Source organism: Populus trichocarpa, chromosome 12 (assembly GCF_000002775.5).
Source record: "Populus trichocarpa isolate Nisqually-1 chromosome 12, P.trichocarpa_v4.1, whole genome shotgun sequence".
Classification (NCBI taxonomy): Eukaryota; Viridiplantae; Streptophyta; class Magnoliopsida; order Malpighiales; family Salicaceae; genus Populus; species Populus trichocarpa.
Genome location: NC_037296.2, coordinates 3,863,908 through 3,875,698, shown reverse-complemented (window position 1 = coordinate 3,875,698; position 11,791 = coordinate 3,863,908). Strand labels below are relative to the sequence as shown.

Sequence of the window (11,791 nt, the reverse complement as noted above, 5' to 3'; positions counted from 1 at the left end):
TTTTTTTTTTTAAAGTCTGACTTCTAACAAATCTAAAGTTAAAATTAAGAAAAAAAAAAACTAAATTCATAAAACCGGTATAACTGAATAGAAAAATAAAATAAAAAAAATTACAAGGCACAATCCCCGAAACAACCTAACATTAAATAATCAAATTAAAAAAAAACATAAATAAAAAAAGAAAATAATTGGGTTGTTGAGTAGAGGGAAAAAAAATATCACTAGTGTTGATGTAGCTACAATGATTTAGGCACACAAGTATTTTGTTAATATTCACAAGTTGTATTTCTATTATATTCATAATATTGAATATGCATAGTTCATTGAATAAAAAGTAAATATTTATATTTTATTTATAAAATTTCGAGTATTCATTACCAATGTATTATTATGTATAGCGTCAAGTTTAGATTGAATTTTATATCGATTTTAACAATATTTATACATTATTTATTATTCATCAAATAAAATAATTATTAAAAAAACCTATTTATTTGAATCGGTTCAATCAATATTTATAAAGTTCACGTTAAATTGTCATCTTCAATCTCTACTCTTCATATGCTCAGGAATATTTCACTATTTTATCTCCACATCTTCTGCACCTCAAATATAATTTCCAATGTCACTTTCCTGAGATAAAGCTAAATTTCAAATTATCATTTTCTATTTGATGAATGACATTATTAACAAAAAAAAAAAAAACAAGGGTTTTTATTATTTTTTTCAATCAAATTTTTTTTAAAATTTTTTTTAATATTAAATTTATTTTTTATTAGATTATTTCACTCTCATGACATATGAATAATGAGTTTAGTGGGTTGATTTTTTTTTAAAATTAATTTTTTTAATTTTATGTTTTAAAATTAAATTAATTAAAAATTAAATTTTATTTTTTTTATTGACCTGGTTGAATTTTAAATTTTTTTTAATTTCATAAATTAATTAAAAATTAAAATTTTTTCTTATTTTTTATTACACTGCTGAGGACTTGTGAGCTGAAAATTACTTTAGGAGAGTTGTGGGTCGTGACATCATTCATGATGACTAGCAGTCTAGCAGCATCTTGCTTGTTGCCTAGTGGGTGTTCTGTGAAGTCACGTTCATGCATCTGAACAAGATATTTGGTGACTCATCATGCAATCAATTATTCGGCCTCTGTGGGCCCATGCAGTCCAGAAACACATCCACATCAACGCCCAAAAACATCGACCTTAGTCATCTAGATGGAGCTCAATAATAAAAACTTGAAATGAAAAAATTTATTTTTTTTATGGTTTTAGATTCAAATTCTGTAATTGTTCATATGATGGTCATTAGAAACTTACGTGATCGTTAACTTCAGGGCCCGTAAGATTAGTCGAGTGCGTGCAAGCTGGCCTGAATACCTACGTTAAACAAAAAAGAAAAACGTCGACCTTCTTTTGCTGTAGGTGCGTCAATCTTCTGTCTGTTTATTTTTTATTTTAAAAGTGTTTTTCAAATAATTTAAATTTTTATTTTATTTTTTTATTTTAAATTAATATTTTTTTTGATAATTTTAGATTATTTTTACATATTATATTAAAAATAATTTTTTTAAAAATAAAAAATTTTATTTTAATATATTTATAAATAAAAAACATTTTAAAAAATAATTCATTTGCTCGCTATCAAATAAGCTCTTGCTCTATACGTACGACGAAGTTTCCATTACTTCGAGTCTATTTTCGGGACCCCATTAATACGCAACGCAGTATGGATAAGTTCGTCTGGACAATTAATTTATACAAGAAATGTCTTTTGTGAACTATAGGCTTAAATTCTAAAAGTTTTTTAAACTTAAAATTTAAATAAGTGTGTATTATCTTATATTATTAATTAATTTTAATTAAAAAAATTCAAATAATAAAATTCAAATTCATAATCACTTAATCAATAAAATTCTGATATTATATTAAAAAATTTATATCAATTAAAAAATTTAAATTTTTAAATGATATTTTAAATTATAATTTATATTAATATGATAATATCTAATATTTATCCAAAGAAAGATTAGAAAAGAAACATGCGAAGTGACGTGAAGATTGTGCATCTTGCTTGGGAATAGACAGAGAAACCAACCAAATTTGGATCCATAATAACTTTAGAGTTGTGATAACTGTAATTTTGTATTTTTTTATTTAAAAATATATTAAAATGATTTTTTTAAAAAAATTATTTTTGATATTAGCACATTAAAACGATATAAAAACATTAAAAAAATTAATTTGAAGTAAAGAAAAGAATATAAAAAAATCAAATTATTTCAAAAGTGTTTTTAAAAACAGAGTTTTTAAACCCGGCTCGATGGTCGTTCCGGCCCAATGCTCGGGTCATAGGTTTTGATCAGATCATCAGGTCACTCGGGTCAATCCCAATTTTTTTATAAATCAAAATGATATCGTTTTAGTTAAAAAAATAAATAGTCAACGGGTTGTAACCGGGTTTTTGACCAGGTCTTACTAGGTTAACCAGGTCAACCCGCCAGATCACCCAGATTTTTAACTTTTTTTTATTTTTTTTTAAACTTAATTCAATTTCATCCCCAAATTAATTGAGTCTCACAAGTTTTTATCAAAACACAAAAAGAGGCAGGCGAAAACAACGTATTAAAGAATTCTTCAAGGACAAATCACAAATCTTATCACGATTTAGATAGGCTTGCAAGCCAATAGTTTATCAAAGTGCACGTGAAAATTAATGAAAAAATAATGGGATTAAAAATGTATGGGGCTCTTGCACGCTTTTATGCTTTAGCAGGAAAGTGGAGAAGGCTCCCCCAGAGTCATGATCTCAAGAGTAGTCACCAAGATCTGCTCACCCCAAAAACACGTGACCATGTTTTATAGAAAGACCTTGGAAAAAAAACGAAATACTCTATAAATATTCAAAATTATATACTTCTTTTTTCTTTTTTCCAAAATAAGAATTTATTAATATTTGAATATATTGAAAAACATTAATCACCATTTTGTATTTTAAAGGATATCTTATATTGATTTAAAATATATTTTTATTAATCAAATTATCGCGTGCTACGCTTATTATTTTTAGTTTTGACAAAAAACAATTACAGCAAAATATAATAAAGAATGAAAATAAACTAAAGATTACAATATTTGACTATTTTATTATAGAAATATCTGATTGGTGAACGATGATGATATTTTCTTATAGAAATATCTCACAGTAATTTCAATATATATATATATAGTAAAAAAATGTTACTCCACTTAAAAGTGCCCCCATGTTACTAAACTAATCTGCTAGAAATGAAAAGGGACTCAAATCACCATGCATGGATGGGAGCTAGCTATGCGTCATGCTACGTCCTGTGCTGTACCCAGAATTTTATTTTATTTTTACTTTTTTCTATGAAAAAAGAATATTCAAGTCATGAGAGTTCTTTCTTGAGAGGTTAGTATTGAAATCTCATTAAATAAAAAAGTTTTTTTTAACTTTTTCAAGAAATAAAAAATAGTACCCAAGTAGATGAACTAAAAATGAAAATATAAAGGATGTAAAGAACAAGAAAATGAAAAAAAAAAAAAAGTCTCATTTTGAAGAGCAGATTCATTGCTTTAATGGAACAGAGCTACAAAAGATTCAGATTAAGAGAATGTACAAAAGAAAATCCCAAATCCAGATTCCAGGAGTCTGTACAAAAAGACTCAAAATTATGTTCCCAACCCACAAATTTAATTGGGCGTTCGGGTCAAATCACAAGTCCACTAAATCGGATCTTGGAACTTTACATGCAAAAGGGTGAGCCAATAGCTGAGCTGCTGTCCACCTCTTACCAGACTCTTTCTGCAGGCAACACTGAATAAAGTCCCGAAACTCCTCCGACGCTCCCTCCGGCAAGCTCGGCGGATCCCCAAAACAAATAGCACACATCAGAGTAGCCCAATCGGGTCTTTGACCCGGTGGAAGAAATGGAAAATGGCCCAAATAAAGCTCCAATAAAATAAGCCCCAGGCTCCAAATATCAGCAGCATAACCATTGTAATTGCCACCGTAAGTATCAGGATCAAACCTTTCCGGACTCATGTAAGCACAAGTACCAACATACGAATTACAAGCATCTAACGTACGATGCATGATTTTACTCACACCGAAATCAGCAATCTTCACTTCCATGTCCTTGTTAACCAGCAGATTTGAAGGCTTGATGTCTCTGTGGATGATTTTCTGGGCGTGCAAGTAGCTAAGACCATTCAGAACCTGACTTGCAACATGTGACAGTTTGGACTCATTGAACGTACCATGTTTTTGCAGAAGTGAATCGAGTGTGCCTAAATCCATGTACTCCATCGTAATTGCTATGTCCCCAGATGGTTTTTCATAAACCCCATGGCACTTAACGATGTTGGGGGAATCTGTACGGCGGAGAATCTCGATTTCTCTGTAAATTTGGCGGCGGACTAATGGGTCACTATCTCCATGTACAACTTTAAGTGCATAAATTTGTGAGTTTCTCTTGTGACGTACTTTATATACCGTGCCACCGTTACCATGGCCTAGCACGTGTATTTTTTCAATATCATTGCAAGATATGGTAGAGGTGGTGTTGTTGTTGTTGATGGTGGAGGTGGGGGGAAGCGGTAGAGGGAAGCGGGGGCGGCGGTCCGAGAGTTCGGGGAGACGGAGGTTAACCTGGCGGCGTTCACGGACAAGGGCCATTAAGTGAAGAGGGATATGATTTATTTTTATTTTTTTTCCGGGAAGGTTAGGAGGAAGTGAAGAGGCGTAGGGCTTGTTATATAAGTGGAAAGAGTTGAAGCACGTGGAAGATTTTTTGGGAAGGATGGTGGAAGGATAGGGAGAGGAAGGAAGGACGTGGTGGGGGTGGGGTGGGGTGGGGTGTTAAAATTGAAAAGAGCTTTTGTTGGAGAGTGATGAAGTGTAATCATGGTGGCTATTTTTTTATGTGGACTCTATGCATTTCTTATCTTCTCGTGACCAAGTAACCAGTCTTTTGTTTTTTATTTCTTTTTCGTGACATTTCTTTCTTTTTTCTATTATTATTATTAAAACAATTGCCATCACTTTGAGATATATGTGATTTTTATTTTATTCTACTATTATCTTACGACACGTCACATGATGTGATAAGATGTTTAGTATTTATTAGATATTTAAAATTTTAAGTATTTTACATGTGATGCAACGGAATCATTGATATTATATATCCTGATTAAAAGTAAGATTTAAAACCATGATTATAATGTAATTGTCACGTAGTGAACACATTGAAGTATCGATTTCTGTAGATGCCAAATATTTCAAACCGCTTGATAGATAACGAAAAAACATCAATCTGAGTACAAGTGGGAATAATTTAATAAGTGTATATCCGATTGAATGAATATCTAACATTGAGAGAGATGTAACTGTCGGGTTTTTAATTCGTTACTTATGAATTATCAATTTAAGTGTTATAAATTTTAGGATTATTGAAAGTTTATATGATTATTAACTTTAGAATCTCGAGGGATTAGTCGAGGTGCGTGCAAACTGACCCGGCTAACCACAGTTACTAAAAAAAAATCTCATATTTGTTTTTTTTTTAGTTTTAATTGTTTTTATATGAAATTAATATTTTTTAATTGTTTTTTAAAGTTTTGTATGGTCATCTAACAACCCTTTTTGGGAAATCCATTTATTATTATGATGTATATTGATTTTTTTTTTATTTTTACTGTTTTTAATCATTTTGATGTACTGACGTAAATAATAAATATTAAAAAATATCATTTTAATATATTTTTAAACAAGAAAAAAACTTTAAAACACAATCTTTATTATCATTAGCCTGCAGTCGGCTGATTCTTTCAGGATTAGATGAAGTTTGGCCGAATACAAAGCGAGACCAGAAGAAGCCAGAGGGCTTACCTTCCCCTCATTTTTCTATGAATTATCACAAGATGCTTACCTCTTCCATGGAGATTTCAAATTATAAGTTAGGTTTAATGTAGAGATCCAGATCTCAAGAGAAGAGAATCTGCAGTATATGCAAGATTAAGCAAAAGGCATCTCACCTCCCCTGCAAATGATCAAGGGATGCTTGCATAACGACTATACTAACATGCATAATAATGCAAATGGACCCAATGAATATAACCTAGGAACAGTGGTAGATACTTATATTGGGACATAGAATTGGTTGAAGGTGGGGATTCTCTTAATGTCGTGGTCCTCGTGGAGCCGGCACCAAGTTGGCCAAATTGGAAATTAATGCCATGAATAATGGATTAGGTTCAATGTAGTTGCAACAACTTAGCCACCCAGGTGACAAGAAGTTTATTCGGGAGTGGGGTTGGAGTTGCTTTTTAAGATGTTTTTCATTTGAAAATGCAATAAAATAATATTTTTTTAATTTATTTTTAATATCAGCACATCAAAACAATCAAGAAATGAAAAAAAAATTATTTCAAGCAAAAACAAATTCAACATTCATTGAAACTCGTACAACCACAGCTCCAAACAAACACTACACATTAATAAGGGTATCCCAACCTTAACCAACACTATGCTCCAGTCACTCAAAATATCTTTCAAAGGGTGACTAAAAGTCTATTTAGGAGTATGGTGATGTTTTTTTTATTTAGAAATACATCAAAATAATTTTATTTATTTTTTTAAATTTATTTTTAACATCAGCACGTCAAAACAATAAAAAATATAAAAATAAAATTATTTCAAGCAAAAAAAAATTCAACCTTCATCAAAACTCGAGCAACCACAACTCAAAATGGGCACCGTGCATTAATAAGGGTATCCCAACCTTAACCAACACTCTTCTACAGTCACTCAGAATATCTTTCAAGGGGTGACCGGTAGAATGCAGTTTTTAATGGTATTTATTAATCTGGGCAAATTCCAAATTAACTTGACACTCTAAATTGATTCTTAATGTACTTTCGAAACTAAACTTTTCTTAATTAAGTCCTTGATGTTAATGTACTAGAATGATTTTTACTCTAACACTTTTTTTTAATGATATAAACCTAGGTCAAGAAGATTCATCCTGTTTATTTTCTCTAACTTATAGGACTGATGTTTAAGTGGATTCAATCCCTCACTTTTATCATTTTAAATTAAAATTAAAATTTAAAAATAAATCACATATAAAAAAGAAATTTGATTCATAATTTTGAATTCAACCTAGATATCTAAATTAAAAAAATATTAGAAATGTAACTGTTGAATATATTGTTGTGACTTAATACTAGTAGAGCCAACATTGTTCCCGCACACACAAAACAATATGGACAACATTGTTTATTTTTTTAATAATTCATTTTGGTTCTTAAAGTTTTATTTTGTGTGATTTAATTCTAATTGAAAGCCAATTGCGCCTGAATTCTTAATCAATGGTGGAAATGAAAGAAGGGGAGCCAAAATGAAAAGGTGTCAACAAGTATGGCGTGTCAGAGATTGAATGAAAAATACACTTAGGTCTTCTATCTTTAAAAAAGTACTTTATGTATACAATTTAGACCCCCTTAAATTTTAAAAAAAAAAATCAATTTTAGTACACAAGTTCATTTGTGTTATTTTTTAGTTATTGGTTAGAGAGAGAGGATAGAGAGAGAGAGAGGGGGGGCTCCTAGATTCTGGTGATAAAAGAGAAAGCCAACGTTCATTTCATTTTCGCTCACTAAAATAGGTTTTCCTGGTGTCTTCAGGTTTCATGAGATGAAAAGAGTTTTATGATGGTTGTTTAGATTCTCGATATTACATGGAGAATAAGATCTGAGCTGAGAAACTCAAACTAAATCAGTTTGATTTCAGGTTTTTGGACCATCTTTTAGGTATTTGGAGTTGATGAAATGGTTTGTGAGTGTTTTAAGGATGTTGGTGAGATGTGTTTTGAAATTGAATTGTAGCTTGAAAATTGGATTTTAGGGCAAAAGACTAGATGCCTGATTTTCCGGCCATCATTATGGTGGTTGGAATCTGGGTTTGCAGACAACACATCGTCTGCCTTGGTGGGTGACATGTCGCCTGCTTTTTTTTTTAAAAAAAAGGCGGACAACCCTTTAAGAAATTAAATAAAAATAAAAATAAGCTTAAGCTTGTTAGCGCTTCTAGGCTCTTTTTTGCTTTTTTTTTTTTTAAGGTTGAATATAAATTTAAGTGGAAAAAATATTGAACACGATTGAGTTCATGGTTCGGGTCACGAGTTTGACTAGTTAAGTTACAATAATCAAGTTATTATTTTTTTCTAACATTTTTTTTACTGATATCTTTTTTTATATATGTTTTTTCAAAATAATTTTTAAATTTATGTTTCAATTAATATTCATTTGTTTTTTTATTTGACCTTTTTTTTGGATAGAAATTGTTTTTTTTATGGTGTTGTGTATATTTAATTTTTAAAAAGATTATTCTGATTAATCTATAATTTTTTTTTGTATATAAGAATTCTATTTTTGAAAATAAAAATATATTTATTTTCAGATAATATTTCTGATATATATATGTAGCCTTGCATAATATTTTTCACTTTTATTTTATTTAATCAATTTAATATGTGTGTATATTTTTAATATCATTTGATTGAATAAAAAGTTAATTTTAATAAATAAATTCAGTAAATACAACCGGGTAAATGTTATATCTTGCAAGATTAAATATCTTGATCTATAATTTTTTTTTTAATTTTATTTTTAGTTATTATTAATACTTTTTTTTGTTTATCAATAAATATAATTCTTAATTTATTTAATAATATGTATGCATCAGTTTTTTAAAATGTTTTATGTAAAAAAATATAATAAAAAACTTACATATATAAATATTCTTTTAAAAAAACACATCTGATCTACTGCAGATGATGGGTCAAACAGATGGTGTATTTTCAATGCCCGTGCACAAAGATCTGCTTGCTGACTGATTTGAGCATGGAAGAGTATCAGAATTCAGAAGCTGCTGCATTTTTCCGTTGAAGATGCTGACAGAGGCGGCTATAGAGTAGGCACATTGAGTTACTTGAATCCAGCCGTTTATAATACACATCTTTCATGACTTGGAGTTTCGATTTATTTATATAAAATCAACGATAATAATGATGCTCATCTGCATCACTCATTTATACAAGAAACATTTTATATTAATCATTTAGGTGGTGGTTCAGTGATAATAATTTAAGATTAAGAAATTTACTCTTTCTGTGGTCTCGAGTTTGAGCCATGTGGTTACTCATATGATGGCCACTAGAGGCTTACATGGTCGTTAACTTCAGGGTCCGTGGGATTAGTCGAGGTGCGCTCAAGCTGGCCCGGATACTCACGTTAAACTAAAAAAAAAACATTTTATATTATTGTATAGAAAAATTAAGAATTATTTTTGTTTGTTTTCAGCTTCTTTTCCATTGTGACTGTTATTTCCTCTTTCTTTCAATTTAGTCTAGTTTATAGTATGATATAGTTGTTTTTTAAAGTTTTTTTAATATATTATAATAATATATATATATATTTATTTCTTAAAATTTATTTTTAACATCAACATATTAAAACGATATGAAAACATAAAAAAATAATTTAAAATAATAAAAATAAAAATATTTTAAAAATATTTTTAAAATACAAAAACAAACAGCTTAGACTCTATTTGTTTTTATAAAGTGAAGTGGTATAATTTATATTTTATTTTAATTATAAATTTAAAAAATATTTAGTTAATTAACACGTAACTTCTAAACCTCACTTAAAATTCTCTTCTGAAAACTTAGATTAAAAAAAAATTATAATTTATAATTTTTTTAAAACTTATCTTTTCAAACCATAACTTATATTAAAATTATAACTTATATTAAAATTATAACAATATCAAACATACAATATAATATTTAATGTTGAGTTTATTACGAAATTGATGTAAAAATCAGACCTACATGGTCTCCATCAAGTCATCATCAACATCTATGGAATGGAAATACGTAACTGATTCCCTTTTGTCACCACCATTAAAATGGTCTTCTTGCTTCTCAAAACAAGATTGGACAAAAGGACAAACGAAGCTAGGTAATCAAGGCAGCTAATCTGGTCCGTATATGCCTCCTTCATTTATGATGAACTTTTATTAATGATTTTACATGATCATGTTTTATTCCGCGAGCTATGAAAAAAATAATTAAATATTTTATATTAATTGAACGGTATTAATTAAAACAATCCTCTAAAAACTACACAAGTTATTTTTTATATATATTAGTGAAATTATAAATATAATATAAATCATATTCTAAAACCTTACCTAACAGCTTAAGCTATTGGATTAAAATGGTTTTTTGACATGGTATTAGAGCCTTGATAACCAAGCGGTCACGAGTTCGAATCTCACAATCCTTCATTTATTTGATAAAAATTAAACACAAGGTAATGTGGGTCTGTGCAAGTTTCAAGTCCAAATGGCTTTCACTTGAAGGGATGTGATGAAGAATAATATAAATCATATCCTTAAACTTTACCTAACAGTTTAAGTTATTGGCTTGTAATGGTTCTTTGATAGTTTATAATAAGAAGATTTATTGAAATCAAATTATACGAATAAGTCAAATAGTTTTACTCTTTTCTTTCCCTTATATCTATCTTCATTGTAATAAATAAAAAAACAAATACAATTGGTATCCCTAAGACTTTTATTAATCATTTGTGGTTCGAGGTTCCAAGAGTAACCCAGGAATCGCGTAGTTCTGCGTCACGTGAATTTAAAATGTTAAAAATTACAGTATTTAATGTGATTTTTTAAATATATATAAATAATATATTTTTAAAAATTTTATTTTTAAAATCAGCACATCAAAACCATTTAAAATCACACAAAATTAATACCCAGAAGACTAGAACTGAGCATATGTTTGCATGCTTTCAAACTTTCAATGTAAAAAAAAACCTGTAAAACGTGAAGTTAAAATTCTTGAAACGGCGCCAAATATTTGAACATAAGCAAATTCCTAGGAGACTAGAACTGAGCATATGTATGCTAAAAACACATGATGTTATTTAATCACGTGCCAAATAAAGGGCATTCCCCCCCCTCTTTCTATTTCTTTCATCTTTCTCAGGTCTCGGGTCAATTTGTCTCTCCAACTTTCTTGTAATTTAGCACAACAAAGACCACGTAGATTTCTCAGCTTTCTTCAATTTAATTACAATAATTTAATACGAAGTATTACGTTAAATAAATAAAAAATATTTTTTTTCCTTAAATTATAGAAATTCATGTTGAAACCCACAATTTCTTGCCCATTTGGACGTACCATCTTGCCGTGGCTTTCCATGGAAAAAAACCGAAAATATACTTTAATAAAATTAACATATCTGTTGAATTTATTATTAAGTTAATTAGGTCAATATGCATCTATTATTTTTATATCCAAAATGACCTTATTTATTTTTTATAAAAAAATTCTTAGTTTAAATCAACTGAAATACATATTTATTCATTGGATCACACGAGTTTTTCTAGGTTAATATTAAAATTTAGCCCAATTTAAATTAAAAATCACAAGTTTACATGAACAACTAGGTTTAATAACAATGAAAGCGAATTTCAGCAGGACTCATCATCAAGAAAGATCCGGTGATTTAATTATTTTGGAATCTGATTCGTCTTTGATGGTTGATTTAATTACTAACGATAAGGTTATTATTGACAAAAATTATAATCTAATCATGCAGGCGAGATATTTTTTAGCAAAAGATTGGGATATTCAGGTGATCCATGTCTACAGAGAAACAAATTCAGTGGCAGATTG

General features: G+C 29.1%; 1 protein-coding gene across 1 annotated transcript; it reads right to left on the bottom strand.

Annotated features, from left to right (window-relative positions):
- Positions 1-3,579: 3,579 nt before the first annotated feature.
- LOC7454001 (mitogen-activated protein kinase kinase 9) lies at positions 3,580-4,823 on the bottom strand. Its single transcript, XM_002318271.4, has one exon. It carries the CDS (start codon positions 4,705-4,707, stop codon positions 3,745-3,747), a length of 963 nt encoding a protein of 320 aa, XP_002318307.2. The 5' UTR covers positions 4,708-4,823; the 3' UTR covers positions 3,580-3,744.
- Positions 4,824-11,791: the final 6,968 nt, after the last annotated feature.

Bases quoted from the DNA above. Each gene is read 5' to 3' on its own strand.
- LOC7454001 (XM_002318271.4), bottom strand. From the start codon at position 4,707: ATGGCCCTTGTCCGTGAACGCCGCCAGGTTAACCTCCGTCTCCCCGAA.